This window comes from Lindgomyces ingoldianus (genome assembly GCF_010093535.1).
Source record: "Lindgomyces ingoldianus strain ATCC 200398 unplaced genomic scaffold BDR25scaffold_62, whole genome shotgun sequence".
Classification (NCBI taxonomy): domain Eukaryota; kingdom Fungi; phylum Ascomycota; class Dothideomycetes; order Pleosporales; family Lindgomycetaceae; genus Lindgomyces; species Lindgomyces ingoldianus.
In genome coordinates, this window is record NW_022985223.1 from 167,410 (window position 1) to 184,072 (window position 16,663).

At 50.5% G+C, this 16,663-nt stretch overlaps 7 protein-coding genes across 7 annotated transcripts; 2 read left to right on the forward strand and 5 right to left on the reverse strand.

The window, feature by feature from the left end:
• The first annotated feature begins 474 nt into the window (after positions 1-474).
• BDR25DRAFT_337990 (uncharacterized protein) lies at positions 475-3,106 on the forward strand. Its single transcript, XM_033693242.1, has 9 exons — positions 475-790; positions 844-933; positions 981-1,083; positions 1,133-1,226; positions 1,285-1,636; positions 1,839-1,948; positions 2,007-2,487; positions 2,543-2,774; positions 2,832-3,106. The coding sequence occupies exons 1-9, from the start codon at positions 698-700 to the stop codon at positions 3,035-3,037; spliced, it is 1,761 nt and encodes a 586-aa protein (XP_033540021.1). The 5' UTR covers positions 475-697; the 3' UTR covers positions 3,038-3,106.
• A 785-nt stretch (positions 3,107-3,891) lies between these two features.
• On the reverse strand, positions 3,892-4,920 carry BDR25DRAFT_384968 (oxidoreductase; the record flags this gene model as incomplete). The annotated part of the gene is made up of 3 exons (XM_033697906.1): positions 4,598-4,920; positions 4,215-4,509; positions 3,892-4,081 (listed from the first exon to the last, which is right to left on the reverse strand). Exons 1-3 carry the CDS (start codon positions 4,854-4,856, stop codon positions 3,892-3,894), a joined length of 744 nt encoding a protein of 247 aa, XP_033540022.1. The 5' UTR covers positions 4,857-4,920.
• Positions 4,921-5,924: 1,004 nt separating this feature from the next.
• BDR25DRAFT_363085 (uncharacterized protein) lies at positions 5,925-6,963 on the forward strand (the record flags this gene model as incomplete). Its single annotated transcript, XM_033696683.1, has 4 exons — positions 5,925-5,961; positions 6,022-6,311; positions 6,340-6,807; positions 6,844-6,963. The coding sequence occupies 4 exons, from the start codon at positions 5,925-5,927 to the stop codon at positions 6,961-6,963; spliced, it is 915 nt and encodes a 304-aa protein (XP_033540023.1).
• Positions 6,964-7,390: 427 nt separating this feature from the next.
• On the reverse strand, positions 7,391-8,893 carry BDR25DRAFT_298459 (DUF887-domain-containing protein). The gene is made up of 2 exons (XM_033689071.1): positions 8,166-8,893; positions 7,391-8,049 (listed from the first exon to the last, which is right to left on the reverse strand). Exons 1-2 carry the CDS (start codon positions 8,640-8,642, stop codon positions 7,501-7,503), a joined length of 1,026 nt encoding a protein of 341 aa, XP_033540024.1. The 5' UTR covers positions 8,643-8,893; the 3' UTR covers positions 7,391-7,500.
• A 383-nt stretch (positions 8,894-9,276) lies between these two features.
• BDR25DRAFT_246388 (uncharacterized protein) lies at positions 9,277-10,101 on the reverse strand (the record flags this gene model as incomplete). The annotated part of the gene is made up of 2 exons (XM_033685927.1): positions 9,277-9,682; positions 9,731-10,101. Coding segments are annotated over 2 exons (777 nt in total), but the record flags the coding sequence as incomplete, so codon positions are not given.
• Positions 10,102-10,887: 786 nt separating this feature from the next.
• BDR25DRAFT_298465 (Cu,Zn superoxide dismutase-like protein) lies at positions 10,888-12,230 on the reverse strand. Its single transcript, XM_033689072.1, has 3 exons — positions 11,746-12,230; positions 11,510-11,690; positions 10,888-11,453 (listed from the first exon to the last, which is right to left on the reverse strand). Exons 1-3 carry the CDS (start codon positions 12,002-12,004, stop codon positions 11,066-11,068), a joined length of 828 nt encoding a protein of 275 aa, XP_033540026.1. The 5' UTR covers positions 12,005-12,230; the 3' UTR covers positions 10,888-11,065.
• A 1,071-nt stretch (positions 12,231-13,301) lies between these two features.
• BDR25DRAFT_273545 (release factor H-coupled R) lies at positions 13,302-15,506 on the reverse strand. Its single transcript, XM_033687360.1, has 2 exons — positions 15,092-15,506; positions 13,302-15,037 (listed from the first exon to the last, which is right to left on the reverse strand). The coding sequence occupies exons 1-2, from the start codon at positions 15,387-15,389 to the stop codon at positions 13,674-13,676; spliced, it is 1,662 nt and encodes a 553-aa protein (XP_033540027.1). The 5' UTR covers positions 15,390-15,506; the 3' UTR covers positions 13,302-13,673.
• Between the last annotated feature and the right edge of the window lie 1,157 nt (positions 15,507-16,663).

Here is a 16,663-nt window from a genome sequence, read left to right on the forward strand (position 1 = left end):
CCAGGTTGCTTTCGTTCCGCACCACTTACAGACCGGCAACCATCTGCGGGGCGCATCGCGGATCAGTGCCCGGCGAGTCGATTTCGGGCCAGATCTACAGGCACGCCCGCACAGGGCCAGGTCTTCCGCAAGGTTTAGCCCAGAACGCCACTAGCCGTGCACATACTTTGGCCTCATGTCCCCTTGCGGACAACTCAATCGCCCAAAATCTCCACCTCGAGACACACATTGCAGCTGCACGTTGTCATTCGGGAAAAACTTGTGTAGCACTTTGATTAACAATGGCTTTTGCCATCAGCTGTCAGGTACAATTGACAGCTCGTCTGGGCCTGCCTCACCCTTCCTCACATCCATGGTTGCCGTCCCCAAGCTTTTGACCCACTCTGGCTCGTCTCTTAATATTTGAGAGGTTCCAACACCCTTACCTATCGCTTTCTTTTCATTGATCCCACGCTATCTCCCCTTTTTCGTGGCCTGATCTCTCGAGCTCTTCGCCGAAGTTCGTCGTCGTTGGTGCTGGCTGAAATATTTGCTTCTGACGGCACCCACGCGAAGCTCCCTTCTATATAATCTCCGTCCCAAAAGCATATTCTCCTTCCGCGTTCCTACTTCCGCAGACTGTGCGTTCCTTCAGCGTGGCAAAGACAAGTCACGGCAGTACTCTCCTTCAGCTTCTTCTCGCTTTCAATTTAATACCATGAACGCCATTAACAAGTCCCTCAACTCCTTCAATGAAGCTGTGGGCTCCTCCACCTTCGGGCGCATTTTTCGTCTTGAGGGCTCTGGACATGTAAGTCTCAGATATTGAGGGAGTTCCTTTTCCAGTGGCTCATACAAACACAGGAAAAAGAAATAAAAAACACCAGATTCACTACAGAGGTCCGCGCAGGGCTTACAACTTTCTTTACTATGGCATACATCATTGCCGTCAACGTTGGTTTTTCCCTTCCCTCGCGTGAAGCTAGTACTGACGTCCGCAGGCCTCAATCTTGGCAGACACAGGAGGTAACTGTGTCTGCAACGACACCACGGGCAAAGACCCGATATGTGCTGTAAACGAGGAGTATTCATCATGCGTTCGAGGTCGGTGATTCTGCGTCCGTTCCACTGCATCAACTAACCCCGCTTGCAGACATGAATCGCTCTCTAATCACTGCGACGGCCGCCATCTCTGGTTTCAGTTCTTTTTTGTTTGGGTTTTTAACCAACATGCCCGTGTGTCTTGCGTAAGTCGCTTAATTGGATTCATATTTTCTCCGCAACCCCTGCTAATCGCTACCGCAGGCCGGGCATGGGGTTGAATGCATACTTTGCCTATCAAGTCGTCGGTTTTCACGGCACCGGCATGATCTCCTACAACCTTGCTCTCACTGCAGTCTTCGTTGAAGGGTTTATCTTCATCTTCTTGTCACTGATCGGCATGCGTCAGTGGCTAGTAAAGATTATTCCTTCATCATTGAAGATTGCCAGCGCTTGCGGTATCGGGTTGTTTCTTTCAGAAATTGGCCTAAGCTACTCCGCCGGCATAGGCGCAGTCACTGGCTCTGCCGCGACTCCCCTTGAGATCGCCGGCTGTACAGAACAGTACATGGACGAAAACGGGTTCTGCACGAGTCATAAGATGACCAACCCAAAGGTAAGCCAAATCACTCCGTGGCATCTGATCATATAACGTGGAACATGACCAGGTGGACTACCTGTTAAAGCCTCTTCGTGACATTAGGAAGAGCATCAACAGGGTGGAAGTTCTTGTCCTAAACCACCCCTGTCGTGTTCCGCATTAGGTGATAAGATGCACGAATGCAGGCTAAATTCACTGCATGCTAACCGGCGACCAGATGTGGGTAGGCATCTTCTGCGGGGGAGTTTTCACAGCCTATCTTATGACATTCAAGGTCAAGAGCGCCATGATTGCGGGTATTGCGTTGGTTTCTATTATTTCCTGGCCGTAAGCATTCTTCCTGCAAGTGATGGTTTCAGGAGCGACCCGGCTGACATTCACCCAGACGAGGAACCTCGATCTCGTACTTTCCCCACGACCATGCTGGCGATGACCGCTGGGACTTTTTTAAGAGAGTTGTCAACTTCCATCCAATCGATGATACACTCAATGTGCTGGACTGGGATGTCGGGAAAAACCCGTCCCATTTCATCCTCGCTCTTTTCACTTTCCTTTATGTCGACATTATTGACTGCACGGCGACGTTGTTCAGCATGGCCCGATTCAGTGGGGTGGTTGATCCAGAGTCTGGAGATTTCCCCAGATCGACCCTTGCCTACTGCACTGATGCGTTCTGCATCTCCATAGGTGCTTTGCTTGGCTGCTCCCCCGTTACGGCTTTTATTGAGTCCGGAGCGGGTATCGCCGAGGGTGGCAAGACTGGGTTGACAGCCATGACCTGCGGCATCTGCTTTTTCATTTCTATGTGTTTTGCACCTATTTTTGCTTCGATTCCACCGTGGGCTACTGGATGCACTCTTATCTTGGTAAGTCGTACACCTCCATTAGTCAACCCTGCAGACTCTCTAACCACAACCACAGGTTGGCTGTCTGATGATGCGCCAAATCGTCAACGTGAACTGGCGATACATTGGGGATGCTCTACCCGCATTCGTCACGGTCATGTTCATTCCGTTTGGCTACAGCGCTGCCTACGGGTTGATTGCAGGGCTCATGACATATGTATCCCTCAATGGACTTGTGTGGGCCACGAAATTTATCTCTCGTGGTTACATCGTCCCCGATGATGCAGACCACCAGGAGTATTGGAGCAGTAGGTCTTATTTTTGACAACGCTCGCGTAACAAGAAGGCTAACAGTATCTCCGTAGTCAAGCCACATGGCCGACTTCCCTGGTTCATCACTGCCCCTAAAGCATTGGCCGCCCACTTCGGACACGGAGATTCTCGAAAGGATTCTGCATCCATAAAGAGTGGTGAGTCGCAGGAGCACTTCCGGGGAGAGTCCAAAGACTCGAACCAGGAACTCGACACCGTCGTCGTCGTCCCAAGAGGCGAGAAGATGTTAAGGCAGTAAGATGTGAGAAGAAACCACCTGAGCAATGACCGCGATCTTGTAATGTAGGGTGGGAGGATTGATTGTGATTTTAGGCGGGAATGTTTGTGATTATTTAGCGCTGTATACATTCACTACAGATATTTTCTTCACTCCATCTTCTCAACATGCAGTCACCTGAGTTCCAGTCATCGCACTCGCAGATTTGACACCGGCAGATATAGTTCACTCTGAGATAGAGTTTGGCGGTACATGATTTGATTCGCAGGAACTGCTTATCCGTCACTAATGCTCAGTCGAAGAACCTGTTGAAAGACGGCTTCCCCTCCACCTGAACTGAAAATTGGTAGCGTTCAACGGTAAACGAGAAAGTGGTGGGTTAAAACGCACATCGCGTGTAACCTCTCTGCGTCTGCACAAGGTCGAAAGTTTGGTTCATAGCTGGGGCCAGAATCCCTCGCGCTGCCTGGACATGCAGGAAAGGTAAGACTCCACGTGAACAATTTTCCTGCGCCGTCTATCGTTTATCACATCGGAAGCATGAACTTGAAACGAGCACGATGCAGGCCTTTCGACTCGACAGGTGTTCAGCAGCCTTGCAAACAGTGGCAGTACGGGGGTTTGACCAGCGGAGGAGCTAAAATGATGTGCGTCCATGTGGGGTCGATTCTCCTCCATGTCTCCATGGCTCCTGGCTCATCTAGGATCAACCTACCGCCTTGCCGTCACGCCGTTTCACGATCGAGGGACGGTTTTTTAGCCTTCACGAATAATGCCGAACATGAATTGCTGCCCGAGGCAAGAAAGTTTCGAATCGAATAAGTTTAATATTTGTTTGTCATCGTTGACTGTCGATAGCCGAAAAAAGGATACCACTAACAGAGCATGCCCCCGTCAATTAGATACACCGACCCAGTGGTGAAGCTACTGTCCTCGGAAAGCAGGAACAGAACTAGCTTAGCAATCTCATCAGGCCTCGCCCTTCGACCTAGAACATTATCGTTTGGGAGTTGGAAGCCAAGTTCGGCATCAAGTTTCTCCATCATAGGAGTCTGCACAAATCCACTGCATGTCGATGCTGCAGATTAGTGAAATGTGCTCTCACGGCAACAATCTGAAACAGCCGAGAGCGAAAGAGGAGGTGGGGCAAACGGAGAGAGGGGGGGGACGGCAGAAACACCCGTCGGTGACGACTTACGGCGCAATTGCATTTATCCTTATCCCAAACTTCGACTCCTCGCGAGCTGCAGCTTTTGTGATTCCTATCACGGCAAACTTACTCGCGCAGTAGACGGAGCAAGAGGGTTTCCCAACAAGGCCGGTAATACTAGCTGCGTTTACAATGGAGCCCGCTTCCCTCATGTTTCGGAGCTCTGCTGACATGCAATTGAAGACTCCCTTAACATTGATGGCAAAGACTGCATCGTAATCTGCGGAGTCGTGGTCGCGCACTGTGCCCAGGTGACCAGAAATGCCCGCGAGATTGGCGGCGCCTATTCGCATTTTCAGTTAACGTCCAACTCTCTTCCTCTCCGTCTCCTGCCCCTGCCAAGGTTATTATCTTCTGGAGAGAAAACTCACCGTCCAAGGGCCGATTGAAGTGCTTCACGGTATCACTAACCCAGGCTTCCGCCTCATCTCTCTCCCGCAAGTCGACCCGCTTCCAGAACACCAACGTGCCGTTATCCGTCAACTCTTTTGCGAAATGTTGCACAGCTTCTCCATTAATGTCAGCCAGGGAAAGGAGAGCCCCTTTTTTAGAAAGATGCGAAGCAGTGGCGCGTCCGATGCCGGATGCTGCGCCTGTGATGGCGATAAGCTGGCCTGTGAGAGATGACATTGCTGGGAATTGGGAAAGTAAAATCTGAAGAGCGGAGAGGCAAGTTTGGGATTCTACGTTCGGGATTCTACTTGCCTTCTCGTCTTTTCTATTTCGCTGTTTCTTCTACCAACCCCGCTCTGTGACACTCTATCCCAACGGCTTTGCTAGGGGAGCCGATGTCAAAACCATCAAAGAGACGCCCATTTCTCTAAGAACAATGATTCACGAACACAACATTAAAGCATAGATAGTAGCTTCTTTAACGTCGTCGTCACTACCGCAGAACACAGGACTCTCTTGCCGACTTTACCGACAATTGAGCAAACAGCTCTTCTTGTACAGCGCAATCGCCTCGTACTCACCGCATCGCCCTGACACTAGAAATTCGTGACGAAGAAGCTTGCAGCTACCACGAGGCTGCTGTGTCTTGCCGCACCATCAAGCTCTCACAATCATCTGACCTCTTGTCTGATTTCCAAACATGTCTCTTCACGCCCATTAACAACCAAATCCAACCCAACACACTCCTAGATCAACCAAAAAACTCCGCGAGCAAACTTCCACCCATCTCCTGACTTACCAAATCTATTTCCGTCCCCTCTCACTCGTTGCACAGCTTTCCAACTCTTGAGCAACCTTCCAGAAAGTCAGGACGCCAGTCTACTTCCCTGGAATTCCTTTCATCTCGGCTATGCAACCGTAGGAATGTCGTGTTATGTGTACGATGCAGTACGGTGCCGCAAGGCGTTTTTCGTGCCTCACGCTACTAATCTGCGGTGTTATGCGTGGCTGCCGCTCGCTGGCCGTTAGGAGGGAGGCGGTGAAGCCTGAATAAGAGGTGAAGGATCAGCTCACTCTAGATGCAGAGTTTGAGATCTTATGCTTGTGCTTGTTCTTGAGCTTGGTGTTTTTATTGACGAGATGGGGGATCACCCCTTAGAGAAGTAGAACATCCGCTAGCTGACCGTTGCCTTGTATAGGGAGAGGTACATTCCAGAGATCAGTGGATACGGAGGGGCCGACAATGAGGTCAGAGCACGTTTTTGTGACCGGCATTGTGTGTGCGCGCCTGCTAAGAAGCTTGGAATGGTGAGATGGACCGATGGGAATGTGTGGGATAGGGGTGGACACAAAGAATACAGCTAGTGGTTTGTTATAGAGTCGAATGATGTCTGTTGCGGAGGCAAGCCATTTTTTCAGAACCATCAGTCATATATAATCCGTCGTCATATCTGCCTGCCGACTCCTTTTCGAGGTGACACACCATCTGCTTTCTATCTTGTCCCATCAAACACCAAATATCCTCAGAACCCAACAGAATGTTTCCTCCCTCGGTCTCCAGAGAAGCGCGCCACACCGCCTGCGCGCGGTGTCGAGAGCGAAAAGTACGCTGTGATGGCGAAAAACCAGGATGTCGACGCTGCCAACGTCACGGCCAAGATTGTCGGTATATCATGGGCAGGAAGCAGCGGAGTAAGAGTGATTGGATACGGTATTTGAGGACGTTCACAACTCAACCACCTGGTATGATAGTGTCATGATTGAGAAGTGGAGCGTTGCACTTTTGGCTGACTGTGATGTAGGGAAGGTACTAGCGACATCCACGTCAATTCTAAAGGAGGAAACGGATGGAGGCCATGAGGTATGTGGCCACGAGCAGGAAATACCCTTCTTTCCCTATCCCTCACCGACTCCGTACTATATCCCTGGAATGGAACCTGTTTCGGAAACATGCAACAGCCTCAACGACTCCGATATCTGGACCTCAGAGATCTATTCCACTCCGGTAGTAACTGACGACTGCTTGGATCCGGAGCTTTTCAAATCACCCCCAACAATGAATTCAACGCATACCGGGCTGAATCCCGCAGCCTATCGTAACATAAACACTCAAGGCCATGAAGCGCTCTCCGCATATGGTCAAGTTCAGAATCGGTTCGATACAGCCATTTCGAATATTTCGTCAGCCGTCTCATTCCATGGATATGAGTTGCTCAATTCGTAGGCACCCCTTGCCCGTATCATATCCCCATCTCAGTCCCATCTCCATCGACTCACTATTGATAATATAGCTCTTTACCTTATCCCACAAACTCAACGCATACAGCGACTACTACTACCATAGCCCCCTTGGATTGGAATAAACTCTACCTCATGCCCTCACCGTCGCTTTCATCTTCGTCTTTTGACCAGACTTCTTTGTACACCTCTGCTCCGATGGACATATAGCAGCCCGATAAGCCTCGCTATTGGTGAGACAGTGATAATGTCCCTTGTTTGGTGCCTATGGTGGGGCGATATAAAGTAGTTTAAATGTGGGTTGGTCGTTTAATTGAGATACTCCGGAGATTTCGTGTACTAGTGTTGTGGTTGTTAGATAGCATGTATTTGTTTGGTTGTGGAAAAGATAGTTAATGTACGGGTTTAGTTCGTTGGGCTAAGTTAGTCAAATGTTTCGATTCCTTGATATATTTAGAAATACAATCCCGTTGGTGATGCACAGCATGTGAGGAAGTGGGGCACGGGCCTCGAATCCTTCATCCTTCATCCGTCCTACAAATCTGCATTTCTATATTCCTACAGCGGTAGTCTAACCGCCTCACACCAAACTTCACTTTAACTAACTCACATATCCTCATTTGCCGCCACACCATCTCAGAATCTACTGAGCTTTCTTAACAAACCCATTCGTCTCCCTAACCACCTTTCCCTTCACCTTCCGGCTTTCACCTTGCTTATCCCTCGGAACAAACCTCTTCCTAACCGCCTTAATCATCTGCGCAAACCAATAAAAGTTCAAAAAACTCAATGCCGTATTTCCCACAAGATACACACTCACCAACCACATAGGCAACTCCCCAATCCCACACCCAGTGACATCTACCCCTCCCCCCTCTCTCCTATCACTCCCCCTACCATCACACTTCCCCCCGTCCACCCCCTTCATCCCCATCTCCCTCATCATCTCCCCCCTCAATTGATTATCCCCCACCGTCAATGCCGTCCAAATATCCGAATATATCAACACACTCTGATAGGTACCCCACACCAACCGACACATAAAGAAAGAGACCAGCAAGGCAATACCGTTATAGAGTTGGAGCCTCGAGCCCGTGGCGCCGAGTTTATCGCAGAACCAGTGGATATTTAGAAACGGGGTTGAGAGCTCGTAGAGTACGAAGGAGAGGCCATAGTAGTTGCCAAAGGGACGCTATAAGCCACCCAAACTTTAGCTTGAAATTCACCAACAGACTCAACTCAGGAACGACCCCCTTTCAACCACCGATGAAAATGACAGCAAGGGAGAGGAAAAGATGCATTACTCACAAACCCAATCATCGTAACACTTAACGCGCCTACCGCGTGCACCGCTGCACTCACTCCCGCCACATCTATAAACCTCACACTAACCCACAAATCCCACAAAAAATACCCCGCCGCAAACCCTTGCACCATCCCCTGCGCCCCAGTATACCCCCAAAGCCTCCCCCTCCAATCCATCCCCTCCCTCTCTTTATCGCTCAAAATAACCCACAGCGCCGCGGAATTGATGAACAGCGCTTGCACCATAGACACCCAGTGCATGTCCCAGTTGAGCCGCGTGCGGCGGGAGAATGAGGCGTAGGTCCTGGGGACGAGGAGCTTGGATAGGGTCGGGGAGATGAAGGTGAGCAGGATGTGGTACCAAAGGTAGCCGAGGAGGAGTTCATGGATGTGGTTGGGGAGGGTGGTGAGGCCGAGTTTTTGGGCGACGGGGGTTGTGAGGGTGATTAGGAAGACAGGTGCGGGGAGGGGATCGCGCATTTTGGATTGCGCTGGGTTGGATTGTCTGACTTTTTTTGACCGCCGTTCGTCCACAACTCTCTCAACTGCAGGAGGAAGCTTGGGTGTGGCTGAGTGTTCGATCAAGGTGGGATGTGGTTTCAAGGAAAGATGAGAATTAAGAGAAGCCTAGTATTCCATCGAGGGATAAACATCATCAAGAGGAGATCATGTGCATTCTGGCCTGCAGATGTAGATGCAGGCGGGCATTTGTTCGCGTGTGTTGATGTTTGAAGGGTCCAGGTTGAATGTTTGAGAGGCGACTCGGAACCGACTCATTCCGTAATCGATCCCTGATCCCTGAAACCGAGAGTGGGGCAGGGGCGTCTTGCTTGTGCTGGGATACTTCACCAAGACAGTGCAAAAATGAACGTGTGTTCTTTGGATAAGGTTGTACATATTTTTCCTACTCGGGTCTGCAGAGAGACATGTCCTTTAGAGTAGAGGAGTTGCAGAGAATGACTTCGCATCTCGCATTGAAAGGGTATATGATAGGGTATCAGGGTAGACATTACCCAAGAGTCGCCCTCATCGCTGAACTATTGTACAAGCATCTTCACCCCGCCCACAACTGCCTTCAGATCATCTCGGCATCGATCGGGACGACCTACACAGTCTAGTCCGAGTCCGAGTCCGCAACCCACTCCACCTGATCATACTTCTTGCTCTTCTGGAACATTGGCTTGTGCTCAGCAACAACCGACTCGAGCTGCTGGCCGCCATAGAATCTGCCGTCCGTATTCATGATGAAACCCTCAGTGGAGGCGGTAGATTGGAATCGCACTGTGACGATGCCGTCCGGCTCCTTGTCGTACAAGACAACGTTGGTCACAGGTCCATGTTTTTCAGCTTCCTCGCGCAAATCTTGCTTAATGTCTAGAATTAGAGCTGGGTTCTCTTCGATCTCCTCGAGCGTGAAGGCGTGTTTGACGATGACGATCTTTTTGTGTTTGTTCTCCTTTTTCTCGTCGACTGGTAGCTCCTTCAGGATCTCCTCGTCTTCTGACCAATCGTTGACTTCACTAATTCAAATGAGTTTCGTCGACTCAACGAGGGACACTAACACATACCGTTCCATAGCAGCCCGGTTCTGAACCTGCGCCTTCTTGGCCATGCCCTTGAGCTGGGCAATCTCGTTTTTCTTGTACGACATGTCTGCTTCTTGGATGTGCATGATCTCCCCGCCACCGATTCGAAGTGGCTGCTCATCGAGCATTCGTAGCGCCTGCGCAATGGATTCTTTCCTGAAGAAGACCACCAAAGCCTCGCCTTTGAACTTGCCGTCATCGCCGTTGTATAGCTTGATGCGCTTGTTGCCATCGGTGCCAACAGCAATCATCCCGCAATACCGGCTGAAGACGTCGTCGATCTCGTCGGCGGTTGCGTCAAGTGGGAGTCCGGTAACATAGACAGCCTTATTCTCAGCCTTAAGCTTCTTCTTGCCGTCCTGTGAAGCCTGGCGTCAGCGAACGTACAATGACCAGGCGCATTGTTGAAACTCACCGGTCCAGGCGATCCCGCTTTGCGCTTCTTGCCTTTCTTCTGTTTGGTATTCTCGGCGACAGGCTGCGCTCCGCCATCCCTCGATTGCTCTGTCACGGAATCGTCCGGGGCGTTGGGGTCACTGGGTTTCTCCACCTAGCGCAATCATTAGCATCCTTCGACTCTACAAAGCAGTCTCAACAACATAAAGTGGGCATGTAACCCACCTTTGAAATCCATGTACTGCTCTCCTCATTCCAGATCCACTCTTTGCCTCGCTCGTCTACTAGATGGTACTTTCCGTCGCCCGTATTGGCAAAACACCTCTCATCGTTCTCGAATTTGGTTTCATCCTCCGGAAATGGAGAGGTGTCCGGATGATCCTCGCTTCGGTAGACCAAGGCCATTTCTGTTAGTCACTTGTTGTTAGCGCAGATCAATGGGTAAGTTGACAGTTTTTATGCGCTGGCGCACTCAAGTGTAGTGATGCTGTGGTGTGGTTTGTATGTTTCGTGCCGTCGCCAGGTTGTGAAGCTGTACTATGCACAGACCAGGCGCTAAAGGGTGGCAGAATTGGGCAGAACCGGGCGGGTCGGTGAGCGGTGAGGAGATCTACCAACGCGTCTTGGCAATCTATGCTCCTATCAAAACGGACGCAGTGGAAAATATCTATGTCGAAGGATGTTAGGTTGTTTATATTTATACTTCAATTTGGATAGCCAGTCAAAAAGAGGCTAGGTTTCGTCACATTGTGGATTGAATTCCTTGTCAATTATGTACCCATCCATCGCATTAGCTAGCTGGGGAAAATACCCCAGAGACATTCCAGATCAGACATGAGCATGTTCCATTCTCGTAAAGACCTTTGCCAAACGCCGATATGCTACCGCAAGGCCAGAATAGAAAAGTTGAGATTTGTTCTCTTAGACAAGCAGCATTACTACTGTACCACCAACCAAAGCACTAGCTCCGGCCAACAGCTTTGCCCCGCTGTTGGACTGTGCTGGTGCACTTGGGCTGGGTGGGGTAGCAGTCGCGCTCGCATGGCCACTTTCATCAGCACCGCTGTTTGGACCACCAGTTCCGGTAGCTGTGGCCGAGACACCAAGAGTGGCGTTCTGGACGACAGTTGTTGGGAGAGCGTAGCCAGATGATGGGCTGACCGGTGGAATTGGATTCTCGGAACCTATCGCGATCGTCGTGAAGTTGGCGCAGGAAATGCGTGTCTTGTTTGCAAGATGAACAACGACTGACAGATTGCCGAAGAAAGCTGGGTTGGTCGGGATGGTGGACGAGTAGAGGTCGGTGTAGCTATTGCCCCATTAGGTTAGTCCACGGACAGAACAGCTGTTGAGATGTTGACTTACGCGTTAGAGTAAGCAGTACCATTGAATTTGCCGTACTTGCCACTGAGGTCTCCAGTCTGGCACTGTTGCTTCAGAGCTGGGTCGCATGGTGGCGTCTCTCCCCGCTTGTACGGGTCAAGGTGGGCACCAGTACCAGTGCAGTTGCCATCCGCAGGAACCGGCTTCTCATGGATGTGGTACACTGTGAGCATGCTGTTAGAGGAAGTCACAGACGTTTAGGCTCTTTCAATGCTTACTGAACGGACCGCCCTCAGTGGGAAGACCAGAAAGGGCAACCTGGAACAGAACACCTTTGCCATCAGGAGACGACGAAGCCGAGATTGAGCCGCGAACGGTGCTGCCCGCCTTCTCTGGAAGAACCGCAAGGTAGGAGGCTCCAATGGGATTTCCGGTGACCTCAGGAGCGTTGGCAGCAGATGGCGTAGCAGACTGCGCGCTGGCGATAGCGGCAGCACCCAGAACGGCGATGAGGATTGAAAGAAGCATGCTGCCCATCAAGGATCCTGAAGGTTTCTGTTTAGCACAAGGTTTGGCGATGATGCAGCTATCTAGTGGCGAGCGTTTAGTGGCGTCTGCGGTGTCTGTGGTGTTTGTGGTGAGTTGAAGAGGTGGAGTGGAAAGAGTTCAATGGTTGTCAAGGAAGGTGTGTAAACAGTTGAGGAAATTAGCGCCAAGGCCTGCGGTTGAACCAGGCTGCAGAGGGCGGTGTAAGGCAGGCAGGAATTCGGCTTGGAAATGGTGAAAGGATCACGAGTAACGCACCCAGTTATGTGGAAGAAAACAGGCGGCGGGTAGGATTATATCTGAGTGGTTGGGTTGTGGCACAAAAACAGCCACGAGGAATTCTCAGCCCGCTGATCCCCTTTATCAAAAGAACAAGTAGTGCTGAATCAAACTTACATTGCCGTTCGGCACAGTCATAGCATTCCTTCCATATGAAAGAACAGGGACTGGAGGAAGAACATAATGTTTGCGGTGTGTTGGCTAAACAAGCTTTGGCCTAACGATGATCTTAAAACGACGCAGGGGTGCGCGCCAATCAGTAACAGGCTGAGACGCTCGAGCCAGATACGAGGCTGGGGCCAAGGTGAAGCATCGAAGTCCCACAAACGCCGTGTTTCTTTGGCGTGGTCTGCAGTAAGCCGTGCAGCTGAAACGTTCCCTCTGTACCTCCGTGAATGGGCTAACTGCGCCGTCCAACAAACGCGGCGTTTGCGCGAGCGCTTGAGGGTCGTTTCCATGCCAGTCGAACAAATCAAGCTTCGGCTAGTGCGGCGCTAATGTTAGGGGTTCCATTTTTACCCTCGAACCTGCCTACCTCAGGCGGCGTGCACATCATCCGCTCGCCGGACACGAACAGTCGACACGGCGAGCTGTCCATCGCATTGTTTCACAAACACAAATAGAACGATAAGGTGCGGATGGCCATGGAACCGGTCCATCTGCAGAACTCGAAACTATTGAACAGAGAAAACGGAATGAGATAGAGAGAGACAGACACAGATGTCAACTGCGGGAGTTCGAGGAGAAGTTTTGACGGGTGCCCGCATGAAATGACGCAGACTCAATATCCAAGACCACGACGCAGGATTCCAGAGTAATATAGATGGAATTGGTTGCAATACACCAAGTCTGGGCGCCGATAACATAATTTCCCTCTCTGGAAGAAATTGCATCTATCGTTTGGACGTCATGGAATCTCGATTTAATGCTTAGTATTCACATAGCTCAATCCGGTTGTCTCAGGATGAATATGGCAAACGATTCGATCTGGGCTGTGTAACAACGGTCCCGTAACAGCCGCTTCGCTTCGCTTGGAAATAAGATAGGCGTTTGTGATCGTGATAAGGAGAAACAGAGAGAGTATCCAAGAACAGGATACAAAATTGAGTGGTTTCACCTACGAGATCTATGCAATCAAAAAAGCAAAAATGCGGCCTATTAGCACACCCGACAGACTGATTCAGGACAAGAATTAGTATCCCCTGATAGCCCCCCAGATAGTCCCCCGATGTTCAAGCAAGAGGTTTGACTTATCATTTCTGTCTTGGTCAAGATCCGTGGTATGCTAGAGCATGCCGTACTTGCGCCAGGTCCTTGTTTCAAGGCCTGGAGTTTTCGGCACAGAAGAGCCGTGCTGCTGTCAATGGTCTTCGCGGCTCGCTCACCTCAACTCATTTCTGACCTTGTAGCTTATCCTTGCCCTACATAATCCCACAATTTCCGCCACCCCCTCTTTTACCAAGTCCTCACTTACTGCATACACATCTTTATACGCCTCTGGAGCCTCTTCGTACACGAGATCTTTTTCGTCACATATGACCCAGGTCCCCTTGTTGGGGCCTGTGCCAGGCTCAAGGAGGAGGTTGTGATTCTTGTACTTCTGGCTGAAAGACGAGAGGGCCTTTGAGCGGGAGATGCTTCGTCCGGCTCCATGTGCGAGCGAGAGTGCATTCTTCATGCCCCATGACGTTTCCTCAGAGAAGGTTGGCTTGAGAATCATTGTCGGAGTGCCTCGAGATCCAGGAAGAGGCAGAATATCAAGCGGCATATTGGTGACAGGGTTGCATGTTGGAGCAGCGCCTTTTCGATGAATGTAAACGTAATCTTGTTGCTCCTGACTCGATTCGAGGAGCAGTTGAGAATCTTTCTCTTTAAGTGCTGAGATTGTCGCGGCAGAACTTGGTGGGGCCGGCGGCCATTTTACCCGCTCCACGTTGTTGTGCAAGATATCGACTACCCTTCGTTCTTGCAGTTTAGCCTTGGTAAGTGATATCATGTCGGTATCGTCAATTTGTTCGGCATTTGGTGGATTTTGTCCCAATCCCCAAACTTCTTCGCCGGGCTCGAGGCAGGATAGAAAGCGCACGGCGATGAGATCCCGATTAGCCTTTGCCCACCGGCAGGCTTGGTCGTGCTCCCGCATGTACTCTTTCGTAGCATTATTGTCTTCCTCGAGGCTGACGTGTGCTTCGGATGTGTACTTCTTGAGAATGTTGCCACCATAACCCCGCGACCCGGAGTGGACTAGTAACACGACATCGTTTTCGTGTAGGCCGTGAGACCCGTTGGGGAGCGACAATGTTTCTACGACTTGGATCTCCGCAAAGTGATTTCCAGCACCAATAGTACCAAGAGAGCTATCCCACTCTTCTCCGGCCGAGCAACCGTCGTCTAGGAGCCATTGTTCGCGATCAGCCTGTGTCCGCCACGGACCCTCCAAGCCTCGAAGCTTCTCTGCGACCTTCTTGCCTTTGTCGCCATCCACCTGCCTCCTCGACAGGTTGGTCTTGTACCAGGCCATGCCACATCCAATGTCGCTTCCGATGAGAGGCGGATGTACCCATTTCCTCGAAGCAAAGACGGCACCAATGGGAAACTTAGTGCCGGGGTGTAGGTCTGGCTGACCGACCGCGTGAACGATCCCGGGTAACTCGGTTGCGATAGTTTGGAGTTGAGTCACGGAGAGTTTGTCAACTGGAGCTTTTTCCGCGAGGATGTTGACGAGACAGTCTGGATTGGCATCAGCTATAAAGCCGTGTTAGATTCCAACGCATTCCAAAATCAGTAGGTAGTACTTACGGTGCTTGGTCGATTCTTTCCTCATACCGATATACATCTCTCCAGCAGACACAAGGAGCGTCAGGTCATCTCGGATGACGCTCTTCCAATCATCACTTGTGATCAGCTCCTGGCCTGTGCCTGCAACATAGACCCGTGATGGCTTCCTAAGGCGAAGCTTCGACTGTGCTGTCTTAAAGACAAGTGAGCAAATGGAGGCCGCGGAAGATGGATCATGAGACGCAGAGGTTGGAATGAGAAGTGGAGCCTTCTGCGACTGCTTGGCATTTAGGGCCACCGTGACACGGGTGGCTGGCATGATCTGAGCGCTAAATTGTCGTGAGATCGGGACGCGAGACAAGGTTCTATTGATTTGGTTAGTATGAGTCAAACTATTGTTGTTCAAAGGGAAATTTAGGCAGAGGTTCGAGGGTTCAAGTACTTGGGTCGCAGTTGTTCGCCTTAAGTACTCAGAATGAGTGATTGCAGCTCGGGTTGAGTCATCCTGCCCTATTGGTTATTTCTAATGAAAACATGATTCGTTCTTTTCCTCTCGCATTTTATGTTTGGGGGCACTTGTATTGGATGGATTTAAGCCTTCGTTGTGTAATTGTTCCAATAAGGACTTCACCTCGCAAGCATGGGTGTTACATGCTCAAACCCTCTCAAATCCCTCAACTCCTTCCAGCATGATATCGCACACAGTCGCTTGCAAAACAGGCTTCCCCTCGAATGCGGCTGCAACAAAGTTCTCACCCAGCTGCAGTGCAACGGGTTGATGTTGCCGCTGGAAAAAGTCGTCATAATCTAGAGACGAGGAGCTATTGTCTCAAGGTCTTTGGATTAAGTTTCTTTTAAGAAATTGTCTCTTGTGAGGGACGTTGCATAACACGATTGAAAGGTAGCCGGCAAAGTAGCTGCAGGCTCGAGATCGTAGACGAGCTGATTAACTTTAGAAATGGTGGCATGACTAAATGAAAGAGTAATGGAGGGATAAGTTGACAATGTACGAGTAGTGGATTGCGGAAGCGCATATATCTCAGAACTAGCAAGCAGCCAACACCTTAGATAGCTACGGTTCGCTTTCGACCATCCGCAGCCTCAGCCTCGCCGCAGACTGACTGAGCAGGTCGAGCGGACGGCTGTCTCAGCCTGGTGTCAATCAGTCTGAAATATATCGACACATTTCCTCTCCTTAATCGTTCGGCCTCATCAAGACATGTTTCTCTTAGGCTGAGCACACACCCACTTACGGGTTCGTAGTTAAGCATTGAACGTAATTGATAATGGCATGTGGGTAGGATAGGGATTCGGCGCGCCTAATGTTGATATTGGACTCAAAGTGCTCCGTGAGGCCCCAGCGGAGGCAGCCGAGAGCGTCAAGTGCGTTTGTCTCTACAGTTATCACATTGCCTCAACTTATACTGACGCCCCTAGCATCGTCGCGATCCATGGCATCAACGCGCCCACTAGAAGATACCTGGTGGAAGAATGTCGGTACGGAGAATGGTCCACGGTGGATTAACTGGCTTGCGGAGGAATGCATGCTACCATCAGTAGCACTGAGTGCGCGCATCATGCGATAAGGATACC

Coding starts and splice junctions, on each gene's coding strand:
- BDR25DRAFT_273545 (XM_033687360.1), bottom strand. CDS start 15,389: ATGCCAGCCACCCGTGTCACGGTGGCCCTAAATGCCAAGCAGTCGCAG. Junction 15,038..15,091: donor GAAAGAATCGACCAAGCACC/GTAAGTACTACC, acceptor ACGGCTTTATAG/CTGATGCCAATCCAGACTGT.
- BDR25DRAFT_337990 (XM_033693242.1), top strand. CDS start 698: ATGAACGCCATTAACAAGTCCCTCAACTCCTTCAATGAAGCTGTGGGC. Junction 934..980: donor CATACATCATTGCCGTCAAC/GTTGGTTTTTCC, acceptor TGACGTCCGCAG/GCCTCAATCTTGGCAGACAC. Junction 1,227..1,284: donor AACATGCCCGTGTGTCTTGC/GTAAGTCGCTTA, acceptor TCGCTACCGCAG/GCCGGGCATGGGGTTGAATG.
- BDR25DRAFT_298459 (XM_033689071.1), bottom strand. CDS start 8,642: ATGCGCGATCCCCTCCCCGCACCTGTCTTCCTAATCACCCTCACAACC. Junction 8,050..8,165: donor GTGTTACGATGATTGGGTTT/GTGAGTAATGCA, acceptor GGTGGCTTATAG/CGTCCCTTTGGCAACTACTA.
- BDR25DRAFT_298465 (XM_033689072.1), bottom strand. CDS start 12,004: ATGGGCAGCATGCTTCTTTCAATCCTCATCGCCGTTCTGGGTGCTGCC. Junction 11,691..11,745: donor CACTGAGGGCGGTCCGTTCA/GTAAGCATTGAA, acceptor GCATGCTCACAG/TGTACCACATCCATGAGAAG. Junction 11,454..11,509: donor GGTACTGCTTACTCTAACGC/GTAAGTCAACAT, acceptor ATGGGGCAATAG/CTACACCGACCTCTACTCGT.